Source organism: Athene cunicularia, assembly GCF_003259725.1.
Source record: "Athene cunicularia isolate RWA chromosome 1 unlocalized genomic scaffold, athCun1 chr1_part1, whole genome shotgun sequence".
Lineage (NCBI taxonomy): Eukaryota > Metazoa > Chordata > Aves > Strigiformes > Strigidae > Athene > Athene cunicularia.
Window position 1 is genome coordinate 67,412,386 of NW_020799091.1, and position 24,239 is coordinate 67,436,624.

General features: G+C 38.0%; 1 protein-coding gene across 2 annotated transcripts; it reads right to left on the reverse strand.

The window, feature by feature from the left end:
- Positions 1–1,403: 1,403 nt before the first annotated feature.
- TMEM182 (transmembrane protein 182) lies at positions 1,404–23,522 on the reverse strand. 2 transcript variants are annotated; one of them, XM_026849052.1, is made up of 5 exons: positions 23,217–23,522; positions 22,739–22,838; positions 21,287–21,385; positions 12,087–12,224; positions 1,404–2,908 (listed from the first exon to the last, which is right to left on the reverse strand). In XM_026849052.1, exons 1-5 carry the CDS (start codon positions 23,355–23,357, stop codon positions 2,685–2,687), a joined length of 702 nt encoding a protein of 233 aa, XP_026704853.1. In that variant the 5' UTR covers positions 23,358–23,522; the 3' UTR covers positions 1,404–2,684. The 2 variants fall into 2 exon arrangements, with proteins under 2 accessions (XP_026704853.1, XP_026704863.1); XM_026849062.1 differs by lacking the exon at positions 23,217–23,522 and having other exon boundaries at positions 22,744–22,794.
- Positions 23,523–24,239: the final 717 nt, after the last annotated feature.

Consider the following 24,239-nt stretch of genomic DNA (forward strand, 5'->3'; position numbering starts at 1 on the left):
CCACAGAACGAGTCTCCTTAGCTGGCCTGTGTTCCCTGAGTTCTTACAAACCCATTCCTCTGCACACAGCTCTTTAATGAAATCAGAACAAGAGTTAGACTGTGCTTTTAGGTAATATCCATACAGAAATGCCTCCCCACCACCCTCAACACCATTCCCTGCTCTGCAGCAGCTACTTACTGTACATCATGTGCTTACCTACATAAGTGTTTTGGAGGGCCCAAGCAACCTGTCCCCACTGTTTTCAGACTCTCGGTTCTGCCGTTAACAGAAGAAGGTGGTATCCCATTAAATCAAATTGATAGAGCTACAGACTGTTGCCAGAAGTGTGAGTCTGAGTGAAGAATTTCTGAGTACTCAAGCAATTTCTACTGATGCTGGAAATGCCTCCTGAAGTTTCAAAGGAAACACTCAGAAACACTTTGGATCTTCAACAGCCATTATGTCCACAGTATGACCCAAAGGGCTGCCTCCAAAAGAGGCTGCCTCATACACAAGAGTGTAACTAATCTAGCTGCATAATGGAGAGAGTTCGGAAGATGCACATGGGCTGAATTAAGGCCTCCACGGGAGCCTTTGGCTCATTCCTTGCAGAGTTTATTAGTTGCTGCTGCACACATGGTTAGGTTTGCTGGAAGAAGTCCAGCTCTGAGGCACCTCTCAATTCCTCCAGTTTCTAAAAGTTGCAAGAAAGGGGCTCAAGCGTATTGCCCCCTCTAAGCTCTTGTGGAGAAGGATTCTCCCCTGCAGAGAAGTAGACAGGGTTTGGGGGGGTACCTAGTCAAATAGCTCTTGATTATTGAATTTACCTCCACAATTACCACTGAGTATCCTAGACTGTAAAGGGAGTAAATACCAACAGATTGTATTATTTGAGAAACAGTATGTGATTGTGTAATTAAGGCCAGGAATATTATACCATATGCACGAGGGACAGGGTTAATTTCAGCATTTCCTGTCTAACCAAGGGCATTATGGTGTAACCCTAATGTTCTCCGGATGGCTATCATTTATATGCAGTTCATATATATACTTCTGAATATTTGGTTAAAATTCACCCATCATACTCTCTGACACAGTAATTAAAAACACCATGTTAGCTGCCAATAAAAATATTTTTGTGATTTGGTAATTATTACAAACCTCATAGTCCCAGCTTCCCTACCCCCCGCCCTTGTTGTCTTCCTGTTCTATAACATATAAAGTTAATCTTGACGATGGAAAAATAAATAAGTAGCAGGGAAGGCTGGAAATCTTCCAATCACAAAAGCTCCCGAAATGGAAGCAACATCCAATCTGGCCCACCACATCTTCTAGGTGGGCACTCCTTTCCTGCCTTTTAGTGATGCTTTCAGTATTCATAACAGCTGTGGAATTAGGCCTTATGAACAAGAAGAAACCAACATGCAGTCTTTATTTTTTTCCCCATCAGTCCCAAAGTATTCTGCATTGAGTTACAAAGTGAAAACCAACACACTCTCAGATGGTTTTAATTTCAGCTTGGGCCCAATGCCAGACAAAGTTTCCCCATTGTTAAAACTCCACCCCATCTTTTCCATACCATGCATACAGTCCCATCCTCATCCAACCTTCCAAACATATGTGGACTTGCACACACATACACAGAGAACCAGTCACTCCTACAATACAGATCCAAATTCATCTCCCCTGCTGTCTCAGCTAGGCTCATTGCTTTCCCTGAGATGACTAATAGTCAAATTGAATACGGTCTATAATGCGGACTTTTAATATTTGGGAAAAATGAAGGCTACATAAAACATACATTTTCATGTCCTAGATATTGTCTTCATAAGAAACCTTTTTTAATAAAAAAGTCATTTTACACAACCAGGAAAATGTTTGTTGGAGCAGCCAATTATTCCATTCAAAAATAAAAGGGTTAAAACTTAATTAAAATATTAATGCTATAATTCAAAGTATAATTTCAGTATAACTTCAGCTACTGATTTAACTACAGCATTTTGGCTTACAGAATCATGCAACAGACATGGATTTCAGAATACTTAATTATACAGCTTTCAAATGCATACAGAAAAGAAAAAACATGTAAGGGAGGCAGTTAAACTTTTACATGTACAGACTAGCACCAGGTTGCTGTTCATGGCAATTGTCTTCTCTCTTGTCCTCTTCCCATGAATGCTGAATGAACAACTGCACTCTATTTTTATAAAGTGCAGACATGTTTGCTTGTATTAAAGCTAAGGCAAGTAGTGAAAAACAGGAGAGGAGGTAGATTGAATTACTGTGTTTCAGTGTTTGTTCTCCTCTACCTTGTACCATTCTCCACAAGCAGAAGCACACAGTAAATGTTAAAAGGCAAATGTATAAAATGTTGATTTGGCCCACTTCATGTTGGGCTTTTGGTTGCAGAAAATTTTTACCTTCCTCTGATGGCAAAACTGAAAAAATGCTGCTAATAGTTCAATATGGAGAACCACGTGTGTATTTTCTAAAGAATTAAAAACAACTACTTGGGACAAAAGGTGGTTTCTTCCTGTATTGAGTTTTGTGTCCTTTACCCTTAAACAAGTAACAGAAGAACTTCCAGAAGTCTGCCTGCACACTTAGGATTGACATAATGGTAATAATGTATAAAATTGTGTTCCAGTTTACGGTCATGAAGTTTCACTAGGATTCCTGTATTCACTTCAGCAGTCGTATGACTAGTCAGAGTGTAAATAAATGGCACGACCTACCAACAAGAACAGCATTCCTGCTAATAAAGCAAAAAATACTCCCGTAGGAGCCAACATAAAAGACCAGCCATAACGTACGTAAACAGCAAAGTCTGGGCAATCCATTTTTTTCATGTTTGTGTAGTTTTCCAGATCAGCCATCACCTGGACCCAGATGACATACATCACGACTACCAGTGAAAACAAGACACCTGGAAAAGAAACACCAGGTTTTAACAACAGAGTTTGAGACAAGTGCTGAGTGCATTTACTGCAACACCTAGAAACCCACCAATGCTTGAGGCCCCATCTGCAACGCTCAGTCAGCCACCACTGGGTATTTTTTTGCTTTTGGCTTCCTCTAACAAGCACTATCTCCATCTTGCTTCTGATTTCCACTGAAAAGCATACTCCCACAACAAAAGATCTATCTGCTTTTGGTAGGCAGACTGAAACAGAGGTGTGTTTATGGACAAAATTCAGACAGGTATTTAGTGTTTTGAATTCAAAAGTAAAAAGGAGGGAGTGAAGGAGGGGGGACAGGACGGGATGACCTGATAAAAAAATATACACTTTTTCTTCCCAAACTCTGTCACTGTTTCTATCCACAGTCTTTTGGATGAGGTATGAAAAGGGGAAGGAGGTGGAAAATCTTTCTATCATCTTCACCTCTCTACATTTGCTTCTTCTTTCTTATGAAAAAGTCTTTGTTTGGAACATACTAACTTCAGAGTATTCTACTCAAATATTTTGCAGACAAATTCAGATGTATTTAATTCAAAATCCTCCACATTAGAAATTAAGATCCCGGTATAGGAATAAAACCCAGAAATAAGGAAATAATAGCTATGAAGCAGGCTATTGACATTAACCTGACTGGATACAACAGTTTCCTGGAATTAATCCACCACATCATTCACAGCTTTTTCCCAACCACTCTACTGAAAGGCCTTTGGATTGTTTACACATGATAGTAATAGGAGCACATGTCCTTACAAACTTTGTTAATCTCTTTGTTACCATACACCATAAAGAGATATAAGAAGAAAGTGCATTTCAAAGATCAGTTGCATTTCTAATATTTCATTTCACTTTAGAGGAATGTGGACACTTGAGAAATGCAAGCCTGCAGCACAGATGCTTCAGCAGATTTGCTGGAAAACTGAGGGCACAAGTCTGAATTTTTTGCATGCTCCAGCCTGTACCCACTTGCTCCCTGAGCTCCAGCTGTCACAGCACAGTTACAGCAGCAGGACTATCTATTCCAACATTAAAATATTTGGAGGACACCACACCATCATGTTTTCATCCCAGGATGTTTAGGTGCCTCACTAAAACCACAAGCCAGTGCATACTCCTGGGAACACTTATTGACAAATTTGAGTCTATAGGCTGTAGAGCTGCAGAATGTAAGTCAAATGTATTTGGGTCTTTTCCCCATCCTCCTAAATACTTGCAATGCAACCTTGAACAAATGGGACACTTGTGGCAAAACCCACAAATGCACTTTGTAAGCACCCATGGACCCGCGTTTGCTTCCAGACCCACCTGTCCTGGTAACCTTTCATGGTTACCTTTCCCCATCCCCACCCTGAGATGTTGCCTCACCACCTCCTTTCCCTGTCCTTCTAACCACCTACCAGGGAGCAACTCTTGTCATCACTCCCTCATTTGCTTCAGGCAAAATCAGACAGGTTAGCTGAAGCAGTTTAAATTCCTCATCTGGTGACATTCTTGTTGGTGCTTTGTGGTCAAAATCTAACAGCTTTACATTCTGGACATGCTGAATATCTGACGTGAGAGCTCACAACTCAGTGCTTGTGAACATTATCTTTAGTAGCCCACCCAAAAATGAGCTGAAGTAGTTAATCTGAAGCATAATCAAAACGTGACCGAAAATCCCAAAGAATTTGCAATTTTTATGAGGCTGAAAGAAGGTAGGAAAACTACATAAAGAAGGAGGCAGACACATTTCTCATCTATGAAATGTACTTCCAGGATTACATTTTTTGCTAGGGCTCAAATTCCTAACAAAGTTTGGAAAAAAACAACACTCAACTCCAAAAGGCATAAATTCAATTGTGAAAGTATTTTGCCTAAGTAAAACTCAATTTTGATGGGATTTAGTACTATTCTTGTATTAAACATAAAAGTGGTGAAACAGTCAGAGAGAAGGATCACCTTAGGGCCAGACATAAAGAATGAGAAATAAAGACTCTCCAAATACAAGTCAAATTGAAAAGAAGATTCCTGTAACAGAACGTCTAATGTTAACAGATAATGTAGGCAGCATAGGAAAATTAGAACCAAACAGAGCTAGCAACTTTTGATGTAAAAAATAAAAAGATTCAAGGCCAAATTAATAAATGGAATTGTTAGGGACATGGAAGTTTGCCAAGGTTTCAAAACTTCAGCAACAACAAAAAAACTACAGCCCAAAGATTTAGAAAGATACATTAATAATATGGCAAAATCCATATGAACATTGGAATTTACCTTTTCAGATGGCTGTGCCTGTGCATTTTCAAATGTCTGTAGTCTACTATTTATTCTCTACATTGAGGCAAACAGTCCAAAACAATAATAATTACAAAAAGTAGTGATGCATATTCCCTTACTACAGCAGTAGGTAAGTATAATCAGGCCTTGCATATCTGGAATGACGTCAGGGTCAAGACTCTGTCAGAGGTGCTTCAGTCTCAAAATGGGCACCCCTTGCTCTTCGGGCAGTCTGAAGCAACACCTTCTAGGTGGTTAAACTATAGTCAAGACCATGTAGGCGCAATATAGCAAGCCAGTGCTGTCAGTAGTAAAACAGCTTCAGGGAAGCCAAAATCCATCCAGTGATTTCACAGCAAGATGTTGATACCTGTGTGTGGCAAATTGTTGGGTATGGAAATTTGCTGACAAAATGTATGTCAAACAGAGATAAATGACCTTTAAAAGAGAAGAAAAAGAAAGAGAGAACATGTAAACTCTTAGTTAATTAAGGCACTAAAGGAATATTTAAGGGTTCTCACTATCTGCTAATGGAGGCTAATTAGTAGATATATTGCTTAGTGTGTTCAAGAAATGTCTTGAACAGTAGAATCAGACTAAGTAAAAACTGACCGTGTCCTGTTGCCTCTAACAGCATTTCATTCATTAGTGCTCCTTCTGTCTAATTTTCAGAGAGTTATGATTTCATGGGAGTCAAGCACAGGACTTTACTGAATGTATATTTATTCTGGGAAATCTGTTCCTGTAGTCTTGCACCAGCTATCTATAGTGAATGTCATGAACTCTCATAGCCAAACTCCAAGGCAAAATTACTGCGATTGAACAAAAAAAAATCACCACAATTTCACGAAGCAAGTATTTTTAGGAACAATGTGTGTTATGATGTATTTCTACATTTTTGGCATTTAGACCTTTTGCATAGTGTGCAGGTGTCCATTTGCCCTTGCCTTTTAGTGACTATAAAATTAAAAAGCAGGAGTGATGGAGGAAATTATTCCTAGAACATGAAATATGTCCGAGAGAGATTAAGACAAATAAATACTTCCCTCCTCCTCTTTTTTCTTTTTTCTTTCTTTCCATTTTGCATTTTTTTTTTAAGAATACACACTTGATACACAGCTCTGTGCAGTGTGATAAGACATGGACTTCTCAGAGGTCACTCTTCCCTGTCTTCTGCATTTATTCTTTTGAATTTCTTTCAAACAAATACTTGTGCATATTGCAGAGGAGAAAGAATACAGAACCTTTAGAAATGTCTATGAATTCAAGAAGCAGTTTGCTGGCCTTTAGTACTTATTCTTCCCACATAGAAATGCCTTTCACTTGTCAATGGTGAATGGCTGTTTATGGCATGAATCTTTTACTATGCAGACATGAAGACAACAGGTGCTGGAAAGAATGATGTGAGCTTTTTACTTGTGCCTAGAAGTTTAGAACTCTTTATCTCTTGAGAAAAACTTGTATGTATATGTTTGGGGTTTTTTCAATTGCATTGTTCTGTCCTTGTCCTTATTACAGATTCTACCACCTACCTTGGCCCCTTGTGACCTTTATTTAAAAAGTATGGTTGACATTCCTCTCTGAAGTACATGCAGAGGATCCCACTTAAGAGTTATGGGAGTTGGCATATATCTCTGAAGACAGATTTTTGTCCTCATCTAGGAACTAGAATTATAATAGCTTTTTTCACTCTTTTGGCAGGAAGCAGAAGTCGTACTTCTAATCTTGCTTCTTTGCAAGGGTGTGATTCTGTAACGCTCTGTGCACATCCAGGGGCTTGCTTGTTTGACATCAGCACAAGTGGATAGTTTTCATCACCACCCAGGCAGGAACAGGCCCAAGGTAATTATGGACTTTATTGAAGGCTGCTCTAAGTGACACCTTTCCCCTTCTTTTCTTATGACCTGTGAAGCAACTATAAGGCTTTTTACAGATTGCACTGACGTAGCTGCTCTTGGTCCATCCTCTGATACTGTAGACATGGAAGAGAGGTAGCAAAGACAGCACTCAAGTCACTGACTGTGGTATCATTGAACTGATATGCACTCTCTCCCCACAGGCATAGTATCTGTAGTCTCAGGTAGCTAATGTTGTTACAAAGCTTAACAGGGAAATTTAATAGCCAGTAAACTGACACCAATACTAATAATTGTATGGGCCTCTCCATTTGTGGTGGTTCAGCTGCACCATTCAATAAGTGGGCAGCCTTTCTTAAAGACTGAGATGAAGAAAAGGCAGGTGTGTGACTCTGCCCCAGATCAGACATCAGAATTGCTCTTTGGGTAGCAGCACAGCTGAAATCCCATCTCAAATGCATGTACATCAATGAACTCAGTGTGGGAATAACACAGGAGGAATTCAAGTTCATGCAGTCACAGCATGATGGATGAGCCACTGCAGCTACAGGCATGCTGAGATGGCTTGCTTGATTGAAATGGATACAGACTCTTTGAGAACAGGCAGTTAAGATGGGGTGGGATGGCTGCAGTCTGCACAAAGAAATACCTTGAATGGGCAGAGATCATCTAAGTAACAGGAGCTTATGGGATAAGATCAACAAGGTGCATAAAAAGGGTGTAGTCATTATGGGCATCTGCTAAAGGCCACCCATTCAATAAGAGGAAGTGGACTGGAAAAATAGTTATGATTTCTCATTCTCACAAGGGACTCAGCCACCTCCCAATATCTTCTAGAAGGGCAACTTGCAGAGAGCAAGTAATCCAGGAGGTAGGTAGCTGGTCTGCATCGATAACTTTTTTAAATAGGTGGGGAACAGACCAACTAATGGAAGTGCTTTGCTGGACCTGCTACTCACAAATAAGGAACAATTGGTCAGGAGTATGATAGATGGTGTTAGCTGTGGTTAAAATGGCCATGAAATGGCAAAGTTTAGTATCCTAGGAGGAATATGGCAGGTCAGGAGAACAGACTTCAGCCTGTTCAGGGAACTGGTAGGCATGATCCCAAGGCAGGCTGCCCTGAAAGACAAAGGATGTCTTGAAGGGCAAAGGGGCCCAGAAGAACTGGTTGTTCCTCACAAACAACTTTCTTGAAGCACAAGAATGGTCCCTCTCAGTGTGCAAGATGTCAAGCAGGTCTATCAGAAATGAAATTAATTCACACAGAGCTCCATTAGAAGAACACAATAATCAAGTTTGAAAATACTATTATTTCCTTTTACTCAGCACTTGTAACACCATATCTGGAAAACTGTGTCCAGTTTGAGGCCCTCTGGTGAAAGATAGATACTGATAAACTGAGGTGATGATCACCAAGATGGTTAGAGGAATGGAGGACATGGAAAGGTTGAGTGAGCTGGGGAGTTTTAGTCTAGAGAACAAAATAGTCTTCATCTTCCTAAATGGAGTTATAGAGAAGATGGGGATAGACACTTCAGATTTGCACACTGAAAGGATGAGACACAATGGTCACAATGTGCAGCAAGGACAATTTCAGGTGGACACAAGAAAAAAAGAAAAAAAGAAAAAAACACCATTTTTCACAATTAAATTGGTCAATCTGTGACAAGTTTTTAAAATCTGTAGAACAGCAGTTATTGGAGATTTTAAAAACTTGACTTGGATAAGGCTCTGAGTTGCCAGATCTAACTTTGAAGCTAGCCCTGCTTTGAACGGGAGGTCAGACTTGATTTCCACAAGAGGTCTTTTCCAACTAAATTTATTCTGTGTCATTCTGGATCTCTGTTTAGGTTCCTCCTTTTATAGGTTCCTCCAAAAGGCAAGTCTATGTCCCTTAGCACAGATAAGGTGAAGTGTCCCTCTCTTACTACTGACAATAGAAGTTTAAGCAGCTGATTCATACAAAACACTTAGCTTTCAGATGGCTGAACAGTTGGCATGAATCCCATTCCAAATAATATCTTCAGCTGCTTTCTGAACCCTAAAATGGCATAGCAGACCATGCTACAACCTATTCTCTTCAGTTAAGGCAGAGCTTTTATTTGCTACCTTATTTGTCAGTTAAAGTTTCAAAAGGATACAGATACTTCAGTCCAATAACAGGTATTAAAACTGCTTCATCTAACATTTTTCTTTACAAATATGTAAGTAGGAAAATGACTGATGTTCTTATCTTCTTCCAAACTTCCACAGAACAACCACCTTGTCTAACTTCTTTCTCAGAAGCGTACTATTCTCGTCAGTATAACAGCTACTTGAATTTTGTGGTAAAACAGCATCCAGGCCCTTTCAAAACAATGTATGAAATTCCTCTTTTTCTTCAAATCAATATACTGGTTTCTGTCTTACAAGAACTCAAACATCATCTATGATCTAAATCACATTACATCTGTTCATTTTCCTATTGGGTCTGTGTTTAAATAGATGCACATCCTGGCTGCATCCTGATCACATGTTGGTATGACCACTTCTCATCACACTCCCCTTTCATGCTCTGTTTTCCTTTGGGAGGTAGTAAACAAACAGGGTCTCTAGTCCTGGAGGAGATGGACAGAAGAAGGGGTCAGGGCAGCAGGGAACGCAGTAGAGCACACCACCCTGATTTCTAGAGTCAGGCTAAAACACTCCTCTTCTGCATCAGGTTCTACTTTATCTTGCTCTGCCCCAAACTATCCCAGATTAAGATATTAACTATTGTAAGGAATTTCTATTGGGAGAGAAAGAGAGAAAGCAATTTCATTCTGTCATATCTTTGGGTCTGAGAATCCCTCTTACTCTCCATTTAACATCATGAGCCATTGATCAGTAACACCACAGAAAAACAAGTTGTTGCCCAATACACTCCACAGGACATAGTTTTAAGTACTGACAATGAAAAGTGTTTATAAGCTCTTCTTATGTCAGAATGGTCACTCCCACTAGCATGATTTTAATTCATGACATAGTTAAACCCTCATCCTGGCTACAGGAGTACTTGAGAGAAAAGCTGACAGCACCACACTTTTTAAAAAATGGTTTTTTGAGTGATCAGAAGTGTTGGATTAGGATAATGATATTTACAGTAAGCACCTTCCCCAGGGAGCCCCGCCCTTCTGGTGAGACTGGAAGAGATGCAGAAGAGTTTGGTCAGGAACCATGTGCCCCTATCAAAGCCAAAATATCTTGTGTAAGGTGAATAGCTCCAGGGTCCTACATTCTGCTGCCACCACTACCTTTTCAGAAATCATAGCAGGATTTTGCTAAACATCTTTGCTTTTCAACAACAACAATGGTAATAGTAAAAATAACACTGCTCTTCTCTGAAGCCCTGATTGAGAACAGTCCTGAAGTTGAAAGATACTACATATAGAGAGAGTAAAAAGTCAGAATTTCCCTTGAAGAATATCCACTCTATAGGGACAAAGGGTGAGAGGGGCAAAGAGATAGGCCCAAGGTCACACACTGGGATAATAGAGCTCACTTAACTTCATACACCTAAAAAAATAGTCTCTCTAGATTCCCTCAGTAAAGGAAAGAAAGGTATAGGGTTCCTTCATAGCACATTCATCTGATCCAATTAGGCCTCTTTCAGGATGAAATGAATCCCCAGCTCGGGGAACTTCTTAAAAACCTACTGGTTTTACTGACAATAAATGTTATTGCTTTTTGCAGGCCTCTTAGGGAAGCCAAGGGAGACTAGCACAGACTTGGGGATCTAACTTTTCCCTGCCTAAATGAGGGCAGATGAACTGACCCAGAGCGAAGAACACACACATCGCTTTGTATCTCTACCCATTGGTTCCTGGTGTCTTTCAAGTGCCCTTTTCCTCTCTAACAGCCTCTGCTACTTTCTAGTGACAGCTGAGGTTTTTTACAGATCACAAATGCAGAAAAAGTGCAGGACTCACATGGGATCTTACCCTGCAAATTAGTGACAAGAACCATTGAAATATCTTAGGATTTCCATCAGACTATGAATATTTTTTGTATGTCTCTTGAAAGTGCGGAAGAGTAATTCTCAAGGGATCAAATGCAAGTATGCAGGAGTTTTTTCAATAAAAATATTATAAAATACTTCCCACACTTCACTGAGAGTCCTTTAAAAGGGAATAATGATCACTAGCTGCATATGAAGAGCTGAGAGGTGAAGTGGGTAAGCAAGGTCAGCAGATCAGTAACAGAAGCAGAAAGCAAGCCCAGGCCTCTTGGTTCTGACACAAGTGGCTCTACCCTGTACACAATACTGCTCTCATAAGGCTGCCTCTCACCAGGCTTTATACAAAGAAGAACAGTGATTGACTACATACTATCAATTACATCCTACACAACTGTATCTTACACACCAGTGTGATGTCTTCCTAGACTTGTCAAGGTTAACCAAACAGCGTCCCAGAAAGCTGCCCACATCAGCTGAATCCTGAGAGGGTGCATCCTCCATAGCACGTGTGGGTTATGAAGAAGGATGGAATTCAGTTATTTCTTATCTTTCATCCACAGAGGTTTAGCGCTCCCACTAACTCATATGTGACAAGTATTTTGTGTATTCCAATCACATCCAAAACATTTATCCTGTGTTGGTCATGTCAATATGGTCTGTCTTCCAACTTCTTTAGAACCCACTGTGATCACCTTGTGTGTCACTGATAAAAAAAAAAACCTCTCCTTAGCTAACAGCCCTTGAGAATCCTATAAGGCAACATCCCTAAATATGCATTCTTTTTTCCTGCTAAAAAAAGGTATATTGAAATTGCAGTGTAATTCCATGATTTGTCCTGGATTTTTTTATTCTTAATCCAAAAGTATCTTTTAGAATAGCTTCATGACTAGATGTGGAAAGAATCGTCTCCATGGCAGGCACTCCACACGCCAAAGAATAGACGCATATGCTTTTTCTTTCTTTTAACCATGATTAATATAATTTTTGGTCAAGGAAAATGAAAGAAATACCTCATCCTTTCTGTTCTTTCATTGACTGAGCAAACAGTATACCCACCAGAAATGATGAAAAAGCCTCCTCCTGCTTTGTACAGAATGTGGCTGGCAAAAGGAGCTGCACAGATGATGAAGAAACTAGCCATCAAGATAGTGAACACTCCCAGGAGCATAAGAACTGTCCAGAAGCCTCGATAAACTGGAGAAAGGGAAAAAAGAAAAAAGAAAAAAAAAACAACAAACAACAACACTTTTTAGAACTTAAATAAATTACTTATTTGGCTAACAAATATCATTCTTTTAGGTTTGAATGCCAGTCCTTATCTGATGATCACGGAAAATAGGTTGTAAGTTGCCATGAATGAAATTCATGTGCTTCATATTTAGCAGTGCCTTGTAAGATAGCAACTTGACCAAATTTATGCTCTTTGGAAAATGGCACACCAAAGCTGTAGCAATGATTCTTTGGGATAAATGACTGGACTGATAGGATACAATTGTTTGATGAAAATTGTCTGGGAGAAGCAGAGAGCTGCAACATCTTGACATTCTTCGTGGTCAGACCATATCACCAATAGCAATCTGTAAGTTCGCTATAATTTACAACTGAGTAATTCTCCTTACATACAGTCATATTCAATAAGTGGAAATGTAAAGCAGGAGGTGGGAGAAACTCAAACAATGTAACCTAGGTTTCTGAAAAACAGTTAAGTATTGTAAACCAGCCTGTTCCTGCTCTAAATCTCTTTGTATTTTATTAAATTTAAAATGTGATGTTTCAGAAGCCCCTGTTAGACAGTGCCAAGCAGTGCTGAATTAATGGATGCAGCTGGTGATAAATGAGCCGAGAGTTTTGTGACATACTCTGGCCAAAAGAGTCTTTCTAACAATTATTTTTTAGCTGGTTAATTGCACATCCATTTAACAAAGTCATCATTTTACAAATGCTACAAGAGTGACATAAATTTCTCCCATGAATTTAAAAATTGGTACATTAACACAACCCATTAGTAAAATTATGAGTTGCAAAGATCTCCATCGTCAGATCTGAAAATCTTGAAGCATTGACAATTCAGTCAGTGAAAAACATTTCCACCCAACTGAGGGGAAGCATATAAGCCAGCTGGCAAGTCAGGAAAAGTGAGTCACAAAAGAAACTGCCACTTATCATTTGACAGCACCTACTTACTGTTATGGCAAAACACAACCAAGCAACTATTATACTGGCTCATATCCTGGAAGTTTCAAATTCATACAGCTTGTTAGAGCCAACTATTCTGGAATAATTCATGTTTGCTCTCATCTGAAATCTGAAGGTGCTCTAGACATTATCAGCTCATGCTTCCACTAATGTGTCCCAAAAATCTAGTTTTTAACTTGACCAGCTTAACTGATGTTAAAGTACACACCATCTTGCTGCTATCAGCCTTGTAAATGTATTACCTAAATTACATTCACCTCATCACATTAGTCACACTTTTTAAATAACATCCTTTTTAATCCAGGCAAACATTAAGACATAATTTTCCACCACACTGATCATCAGATTTGGGCATAGGAAGGATGAATGTGTCTGAAAGTAGCTGGCAGAGGGTTAAAACTGTGTTTTGGTTCATATCCACTACAAGTCTTCTTTCCACATAAACAAACAAAAAAAAAAATGGGAATAGCAGGTAAGAAATAAGGTTGTGGCTCACCAAAGCAGTTAAGTGTGTTTTCTGCTTTAAGTACTCTACCTCTTACGGGATTTAGGCACCTGTTTAAAGTTAAACACATAGTTAAATGATTCACTTAATGCAAATGGACAGTGAATGGAGACCTAGGAAGGTAAATCTCTCAAGTCTTTCAGTCTTGGGTCTCTGAAGCAATTTCATATTATTTTACTCATGGGGCTACTTTGCTAAGCTTCATCGCAGTCCCCAAGTCCATGGGACATTACTTCCTCATTTAAAACCTAATACTGCTAAATCAGTCTATAACCACCCAACTCTTTTACATGGATGGCCCAAGGTATTTCAAAGTCATGCTACATAATAGGACACATTGGCCAAAATGGACCTTGAAAAAGCTTTCTTCATATCATCATGGTCAGTCACCTAAGTCATACAGCACTGTTTCTATTTTCTGAATGGATGAGGACACAAGATTTTCCAGCATTACAAAATCAGTATCCAATTTCATTATCTGCTCCTCATACAGGAAGCTTTGAAGTCTGCTTTTAGTGAAATTTTACCAGAAAAGCTTGATTTGTTCAAATATTCCTGGAAATGGAACACAAAAGGAGTACAAATGTACCTGATGAAAATTCGTTTAAACCTCTCTGTAACTATACAAGAGAAAAGCAGCTTCTCTGCTCCAACAGCATAACTATTTTATGCATTATTCGTGAAATACTGATTTGACCTGGCTATCACCTGAAATAATCTTCCATTCTATTTCTATAGAAATAATAATTTACTCTAAAGAATCATGGATAAATTCTGATGATCCTAATAATTGTTTATCCAGCTAACTCCATCATTAAATATCAATTAGAAAACAGTATAGTTGACAGGTAAAAAAGTCTGCAATGCTCCCAAGTCTGTGACTTTTCAAGCAAAAGACTACTCCCTCTAATTTGCAAGACAGTAAGTAATTTGGATCATTTATGGCACAGGTCTGAGGAAACATCCTAAGAGCATTTAGAATTTAGTAAGGGAGTTAAAAAGCAACCATTTTTCTGCAAAGAGGGCTTCACTTATTTCATATTCAGACCATTTTTACTCAGACACATTTCCCACCTTCTCTGCCTAGATGGCAAGATCAGTTCCTACAGGGCTAATAATTCAAAATTACAATGCAGCCCTACAGCTATCATTTAGCTTAGCTTGTATCTACAGGTGAACACAAAAGAGCTGGTTGAAATTAAACCTTCCTAAGAATGAATTTACTTCAAGTCAAAGACTTTGCTGCTCTGAGACTGAGGTTAACCATGACAGATAAAATGCAACAGAAGATGCTGCTTTGAATTATGTTTCTTTATATCCCATGAAAAGGGCTGACACTGTGATCCAAGCAGCCTGTTTCAAGAAATAATGGTTCCGTGCACCTATATAAAGTGCTAACAGAAGTCTCACTGAGGCAGTTCATCTGGTCCAGATGATGAGTATCCTTGTCTCTGCAAGGTACTTCACAGATACGTTTGAGTTAACTACCTCAAACACATGCATTATTCCAAGTATTTCCTACAATAGAAGAAATAATGTACAAGCACTACCACAGAGTCTGTGGTAAACCTATCTGCAGTGTTAATCTTAGATACCATTGCTCTGTGTTGCAAGAGTGCTAAACAGAAGGTTCTGTAACTTGTCTTGGTAAGCTGCCCCTTTGTTGGGTACAACATTTGTCTTGGCAGTGACTGGAAGGCCTAAAAATAAAATAGTACTTAGAGGAAAACAGGAGTACACACGGTATGCTTGTCTTCAAGCTCTGCATGGTTTAGCCTGTACACTATGAGAACATTATAGCTGCAGTATATTCCTCCAAAATTGCATGACCTGTAGTTTTCTTTGCTCCCTAAAGATCCTAATTTAGGTGCCTCTGGAGACTTCTGCATCATTTGAAAACTAGAAGTATCTGGTTTTGAGTAAGGGACCAAATTTTGGAGAAATGGCTGAAGATTATCAAAATCACCCTTTTCTAGTATAGTAGACACCAGCATTGATTATAAAGCGAAGGCACAGATTTATATGTTAAGATGTTACTGGTGCGTGATATGAAAGACAAGCAATAATTATTTGACAAAGTTACACTGGCGTGCGGAATAACGACTTTACAACCAGTAAGGTTATAAAGAAGGCATGTTTATTCAGAGCTGGGTGCATAGGGGATCGCTCCTCCACAAACGTGCACCTTTTGGAGCGAAAAGCAGCTCCTTTCTATCGTGTAAAACATTTACGTATTCATTATAATCCCGAGAATAGGGAGAGATATTACAATTAGTTTTGAGAATTCATTATCATAAATCCCACCCCAAGTTCCTCCCCGTTGCGCCTGCGCAGTGGTTCCTGGTGGTTTTGGGCAGGGGTCTTCAGGGTGAAGATTGAAGATGCCTCCTCTTCCTCTCATGACTTTTCACCCAATTAGGTCTTTTCAGCATGTCAATTTAGAATTACTTGAATCCCTGTTCCTTATCTTGGGACTCAGTAGTTGCAGCCCCTCCCTTATCTCAAGAGCCCATCCTGCGAGAGCCCACCCTGCTGAGAGCCCACCCTGCTGAGAGCCTTGAATCTATTTTGTTAAAGCTTCTCACTTCAACATCTACAACACACACTTGTTGTGTAGGAGCCATGCACACCTCTGAAGCTCCATAATGGGTTTTTCAGGAGCAGGTTAGCTAATGACACAATGCAACACCCATCTACTGTTGGAGATGTTAACATCAACTGCATGAAAACATACCACATATTTTATTCCCTTTGCCGATTTCAAGTGTTTTAAAGTGCATCTCAGCTATCAACCCATACATTTTCTATGGCCTATCAAAAAAAAACATGTCACTTAATATTAAGTTTAATATCAATATGAAATATTAGGCACTGCAAAGATGAAAAGCTTTTTGAAGCATGTGTGAGTACAGTGATGCATAAACATTACCAAGTATAGGCAAAATTACTTGGAAAAGTTGCCTTGATTTTTCACACCCAAGTTCACATCCTAAAGTGAACCTTTCCTGTAATTTGACTGTGGATTGTATTTTAGAATATGTCTTTTTAACTTGTCTATTTAACATAACAGATATCAGAATGATTTTGACAAGAGTCCTGCCACCCACAATATAAAAATATAGTGAAAGGTGAAGTGTCCGAACTGCTCTAAATCAGGATTAACTTCTCTGCAGCTAAACAGCTGTTAATGAGACCACAGATCTCAGCAGCAGTGCAGGAGACCTGGCAACACAGTAAACCTTGCAAAACTTTTCTGTTTCACTCAGTACCCTTTACTATCCTTTAGTAGTAGTAATCTTTTTTTTTTTTTTTAATAACCTTAACAATAAAACAAACACAATATTCACAGTATGAATACATAGCTTTTTTAAATACTTCCTGCTTTATCACTGCTTGGTGGGTGGGGATTCTCCCTTAGTAAATGTACTGTATTACAGTCTCTCATGGGCAATTATGTGACTGGATTACATAACAGCATTTTTTTTTCCCCTAGAAATAGGCTACTGCTAACATTTCACTGTACAGATTTTATTTTCAGATTTCATTGCTGATATTTTCTAGATTACTTTAGGTTAATTTCAACCCAATAACAAAACTGCCAATAAATTTGATCACACCATTTCAGATTTAACAGTTCCTGAACCAGAATTTTGCTTCAGTCCTGCAAACACTGTATATTCTACATTATATTAGGCACTACTTCAAAGCTGGCAATGTGCCTAGTACTAGACAAAATAAGATAATAATAGTTAGGAAAAAAAGCATTATCAGCTACAAATCAGAGTATTAAACTAATGTGTCAGTGCAGCCCTATTAAATGGCTTCCAATTTAGCTTTAGGAGGCACTGGGGCAATTCACAACATTTAAGAAACTATTTTTATTTCCAAATAAAGTTGGAAAAAAAAACCCTCAAAAATAATTACTTGACTCTAGTGCTAGATTTTGCACTTCTTTTTGTTAGGAATAATCTCACTATAGGCAAGGGGACTACTTGTACAAGTAAGGACTTTGTACCTTTTTCAAAACCAGGGGTAGTATTGTTATGTAGTAAAAGAATTTTATGTGTGATAGTCCTTGAATATCAGTGTTAAGTAATCTAATGACAAAATACCATGCCTTAATCGAACTAGCAATGAATTATTATTTAAATACTAAAATATTATGTTTTCAGAATAGCCTGACGGGATAACCAATCTGATTACGATTGTACAAACGTATGTTTATTTTAGAATGTAGAAGTCACTACTCTGGCGCTTGTATTGTATGGTCTAATTCAGTTTCTTTTATTCCTAGGTTGTAGTTTGTTGTAGATATGTTTGTGAATCAATCTGCTGGCAACACAAAGAGGTGCTGTCTAAGTCTACTTAAGAGCTGTACACTATAGTAGCTGTCACTATAAAACACTGTACCATCACAGAAAGTCACTAGAGTCAGGCTTCCCCTGAGCTTGTTTAGATGCCTGTTTTCAGGATAAGATAAACGAAACGACATGGTCTACAAATGTCTTTAAGCCCATTAACAATAAATGATGGTTAGCACAGCTGTAGACCACACCTTACACTGCAGGTAGGTGAAGTCCTTCCCACTCTGCCAACATATATCACAAAACCAGTGAATGAACAAAACCATTATAACTATGATTAAAAGGTGCAGTAAGCTGCGATTTCAAGGCAGTGCTATCCAACCCTTCAAAGCTGTTCATTCATCTGACAGTAATGATGAAATCTGAGACATTAAAACATTAATTCAGATCTCCAATATAAGCATCACTATAGGCTTTTCTGTCTTTACATTTCCATCTAAGGCCATAATTCTTGACACCAAGAGCTCACAGCCCAGGTTTGTACAGCAGGATGAACCAAACCTTTGGTCTAAAGCTTTGTAAGGTGTACTATAACACTAAACTTCAAGATTCTCGGTGTTTCAAGTCTTTCGGGAACTATCACACAAACATTGTAAAACCAACATACAAAAAGATATAAATAAGCTAAGAGGGGATAGATTGTGCCTATTTTGAAATCTGGCCCAGAAAAGCTCTGAGCCAAATTCCTACTGATACTAAAGCCACAGGAGTTATGTCGAGACCTTGGTCCAGTCGCTGCACTCAGAAATCATCAGAGATTTTATGATCCTCAGGAAATGTGTCTTTGCCTGAGACCTTCTAACTGGATAGTAACATGGCACTCCACCAACAAGCCACACTTGTGTTTCCACTAGGGGCTGCAGTTAAATCCACATTCCTCTGATAAGGTCCCAAAGTCTCTTAAGCCAAACAGTCTGTAAAAGAAGTCATGTGTCTTTTCTTGCTCAGAAACTAACAGTTCTGTTAACAGAAAGTTAAACATTTTTAGAAAAATGTGTTGTAGATACATGTTTGATTGTTCTAATGAAGATTAAAGGTTTTTATTCAGGTGTTTATTTTTCTATGAAGGAGCAAACTAAGTATTTTTCAGATGACAGAATATTTCTTCTTACCCATTCGTAATTAAAACAGGACTTGAGGGACTCACTAAAAACACAGTGATAAACTTGTGTGGAAGAATTCTTTTTTTTATCCCCAAAAGTGAGTATGTTGAGAAAGCTACAAGACATGAAAATGGTAATATTGTATCAAGAAACAGTGGCAGAAGCAAAAAAAGGGACAATAACATCAATATTTTACTAGTTTCCTTTTGTTCTATGTTCAGCTGATGCAAGGGATTAGATACAGCCAACTGGATACACAAATAGTTGAAGAAATATTGTTCTTTTTGAAATCAAACCAAGAGCTTTTACTGGTGGATTTTACAGAGAAGCATTTCTTGCACTGTGAATCAGGAAGAGGATAATAATCTTCTAGCATTTCTTAATTTAGAAACTGCAGTTGCAGCAAGGTTTTAAAAACTTGTTTGCCAATATCATGAGCAGGACTATCAAACTAAACTAAAGGAGAAATAAGTTTTGAACTAACAGAAGAGATGATAACATAACCTTCTTCATAAAAAGTTATGAAAGGTTCTTGAACAAGCATACCTGCTCTAGTAAATAACTAAGCTTTGAATGTTGAAAATGAACTGAAGGCATAAAAAACCCCCCTCTTCAGTTTTAATGAGCTCGAAAGCAATCCAACTGTATCTATTTATATAGCAGGAATGGCTCTGAATATACTCTACCTGGGCCAGCATCTCTAGTATAGTTCTGCCTATTTTTAATCTCCTAATATGAAATATAGATAGGAAAATTATATTTGAGCAATGGTTCTTCTGGTAAACATTAACTAAAATTAATTAAACTTTTGATGATATTCCTTCTCCTTTCCTTATTCATTGTTTGTCCACTACTGTGTAATCATGGAATATAATTTGAGGATCCTTTGTGAATGTATGAGTGAATGGTGGAATACAAACTCTGTCTAGATTATTAGGAGCTGATGACTGTCACTTTCAAATGGAAAGATAAACTGTTCTAGATGTGCTATAAAGTTACAGATTAGATCTTTGAATGGTGAGGTCCAAATTCTTCCTGGACAAATTATTCATAATTTCTAAAGATTAACAGAACTATCGTCAGACCAATTGGTTTTCTTTTTCATGTCTGCAGCATAAAAAATGGATTCTGAACATGCTTCTAAGTTAGCAAAGGTGTAATTACAGCTTCAGGACAGGAAGGGATAACTTAAGTCAGTGATCTTAGAGACATGCAGTGTCCACACACCATGGGTTATTTAAAAAGCCATATGAAATAGGTAGGAGTGATGTACTTCAGATACATTTGCATGATTTGATGAAATGTGACCAATATGTTTAAGTAGCATTTAAGAGCTGTAAAACCAGAGCTTTCCAGGCATTATTCAAACATAGGTTTTCAATTGCTCTATATCTTATATATATATATATATGTGTGTGTGTCTATCTTTGTTACAGCACTAGAGCTTTTGAGTATTAATATCTCAGTTTAACATAGTAAGTATCTTGAACTATTAAAGAGAACATACATATATTTAAAAAGAGCTTAGTTCAGAAAACAGGACTGCCCATTGCTGCAGCCTTAGGCTACATTATTTATGTATGGCACACACTGTTCAGAGTAATTTCAGTGCCTCAACTCCCTGTAGTGTCAATGGAAAGAAGCCGGCACATCCAGCAGTCGGGGCAGTATTTCTGAGTTAGTTGAATAAACTTAGTATTAAGGTGTTTCTCCTCCCTCCTCATAAAGTAAAAATGCAATGTATTTCCATGTGGTTATTTATTTAACAAAAATCGGCTGTATTGGAATATATGAGAAGTACTAGTTTAAGTCATTCAACCCAAGGAAGACACTTTTTATGTTGGAGAAAAAAGGAAGTGTCTTTTCTTTAGAAATTACTTCCATTCTGCCATCATGCTTAAAGCTAAGCATTCATTTAAGTGCTTTGCTAATAAGTGGCTTAAATATGCATGTTATGAGACGTATGAAACACCAAAACTCCATTAATTAAACTGTGTAGAGTGGTAAGGCTATTCTATACTGAAACAACCAAATTGTTTTCTTGAAACTATAGGCATTGTATCCATTTGCAGCCAAAAAAGTACTTACTGATTGCAGAGTCATAGGAAGTTGAGTTGTGTTCATCGCGGATAAGAGGAAATGGTGACAGGTAAGCATGTGTACAATTCTTGGAAGGTGACTGGTTAGCTAAAAGTGAAAGAAAGCTAAAGATTAATATTTTACTGACTTAAAATATTTTAAGCCTGTTCTTCAAATGGGCAGAGTTTCATACATCCAGATTCCAGGTTATTTCCCAGGCAATGCTTACAGTGGATTTGGTTTGGTAAGAGGCACCAGCATTGTTATCCAGCCAAGGATATTCCTTAAAGGGCAACAGAGATTTGTACCATGGGAATAGTAAAGCAGCCTTGCTGAAGGCACCCTGCAATGTATATGCAGTGCATACGTATGTTTTTATATGCACATGTGACTTTCTCTTTTGTGGATTAATTATGTCCATCTCATTATTGCATGTCCCACAAAAAAAGAAAAAAAAAAAAATCCAGGAAATTACTTTTTCTCTTGTGAAAGAACAGTGAAAATATGAAGCATCTTCAGAAAGTTTAGAGTCTCAACAAATATGAATTTAGTCTATGGAATTGATATCTCCTGAGAAGGGTAATTTCATCCTTTATATTAAATGCTTATAAAACTATCACCTTCTTCCTTGTAAAAGATAAAGTCTGAATATAGCTTAAACCACATTTACATTTCAGATTCCTGACCACAGAATTTTCCAGATAAATAACAAGGGAAATTAACTGCAGTGAATATTACATTTGCCATCTAAGACCAAGCAATATATTTAGCAAACTATGAGTTATTGAAATGAAATTTGTATTACAGCTCCAGTTTTTCACAAGGATTGTGGAAATCTTGAAATAAGGAGAGGGAGATCTGTACATCAGAGATAGGGTCAAAGACAGGAAAATAAGTTTTGCTTGACCTCGTCGTCATGGAAGATTTTGGGTATAAAATACTATCTGATCTTCCAGAATGCTGGCATGTAGTGAAAGAAAGAAAAGGATCATCTATGAATTTAGTAGAGCAATTCTTCTGGAGATGATGTGTCCTACGCCATTTTCACAGTGGAATTGCCCATGCCTTCCTTAACCCACTCATAGAACTAGTTGGAGAAACTCTCCAAGCAAAAATTCATGGACCATCCTAACCAGTAAGCTCTTTTTCACAACGTCACAGAAACAGTCTGTTTAACAATAAGTGGCAGAAGACTGTCCAGATAAGAATGGACTCAGATTAACAGGGCAGCCATAACTCTTACAGAATAAACTTGTAGTTAAATATGTATCATTTTGTCCCAGGGTTTCCTTTAGTACAGATTACAAAATTGTTTGTCAACAATTTATTTTAGGGTAGTTGAGGAACCTGATCACCAAAGAAGCCATATGAAATCCGGTGATTCATAAGAGATAAAAAAAAAAAACATTCAACAATTTTGAGAACAAACCACTGTAGATAATGTAAAAGGGAAGTACTTACTGTACCAGAAATTCCACATGCTGGCATTATTCTCTCCTACATTTCCACTAAACCAGCACCTCCAGAAGAAACCTTCATGATGGAAAGTGGCCTTCTCTCCCTATGGAAAAAAAAAAAAAAAAAAAAAAAGCCATTATCATGCAATTTTTAAATGGCTGAAAGAATCAAGTTCAACTGAAATTAGATGTCAAACTAAAAACCACCACCATCGTAATGAAGCACAGCCTGATTGAATATAGGTTAGCTATAGCATATCTAAACACATACTTCCTTTGAAAGAAGGTCATATTGCAAAAGTAGTATCACAAAAGATAAATCCATTTCAGAGTTGACTATAACTGGTTACAAGAGGTTTTGAAGCAGAAGGCCAAAATGAGTATATTCAGAAGTTCATACAGACACAAGTTCTTAGAAAATAAACACATCCAAGAAAACTACGTGTATTCTTCTTGTTTTAAATAAAAACGTGTGTACTAACCCCAACATCTTCAGGTGCTTTTGAACATCTTCCTACTTCTGTAGCAAGAAGCCAATAATCAGTTCCAAATGCCACCAAAAAAAGCAAAACACCCAGAGCAGCAAAGAAGCCTCCAAAAAATATCCCCACACTCAGTTTCATTATCGAAGTTATCTTTAAAAAAATGCTTAACTACTTAAGAAGAAACAGTAAAATGAATAAAAATACTGAGAAAGTGACTAAAAAGCGGTTTGGAGAATACAGTTCATATCTGAAGAAGTTCCTATTCACTCGACTTTCTGCCTCTGCCCTTCTTCCCAATGCCCTGTGAGTTGATTTGCATCTCCTAATTTGTGTTCCATGCGGCCGACTCAAGCCTGACAGATGAAAAGGGCCTTCTATTTTAGGACACTGATGGCAGAGCTTCATTCTGTTTCTCTGTCTGGGCGAGGCCAGTCAGAAATAGCTGACCTTCCCCTAACTAATCAGGGATTGACTTGAAATATTATTGCAGCTGGTGCATCAACATCAGTGGAGATGGAGAGGAGTTACAACAGTTCTGTCCATCCACATGAACTGCGTTATGGAGCACATAGTAATAGCAAGGACTTCCAAAGTTCAGGCTTGGTACTGAATGTTTCTTTAGCTGCTAGCAGGGAAGGAAATAGACACAACACTTCAGAAGTTACTATAAGTCACATTACTAAATGAAGGCTGAGGTTTTTTATGTAACTTTGAAATATGGTAGCCAAACTGCAGAGATGCCTTTGAAAAATCCTAAACTTAATCACAGATACAGTTAGCTTAAAAATTTACATCTTACCCTTAAAGTAATAGCTTTAACAACACTAAACTAAACATTTAACTTTTATTTATTCAGATGCATCTTATTTGCATATATCAGAAATGCATACAATTAAAAATTCCTCCCCGTACCTGATAAAGGAACTTCAAACTTTTTTTAAGAAGACAACACTTTCCCTTACATGTGCTTTGGCCATTTTGGAAGATGATGAGGTAACACATTTCAATTCCAAGGCACAA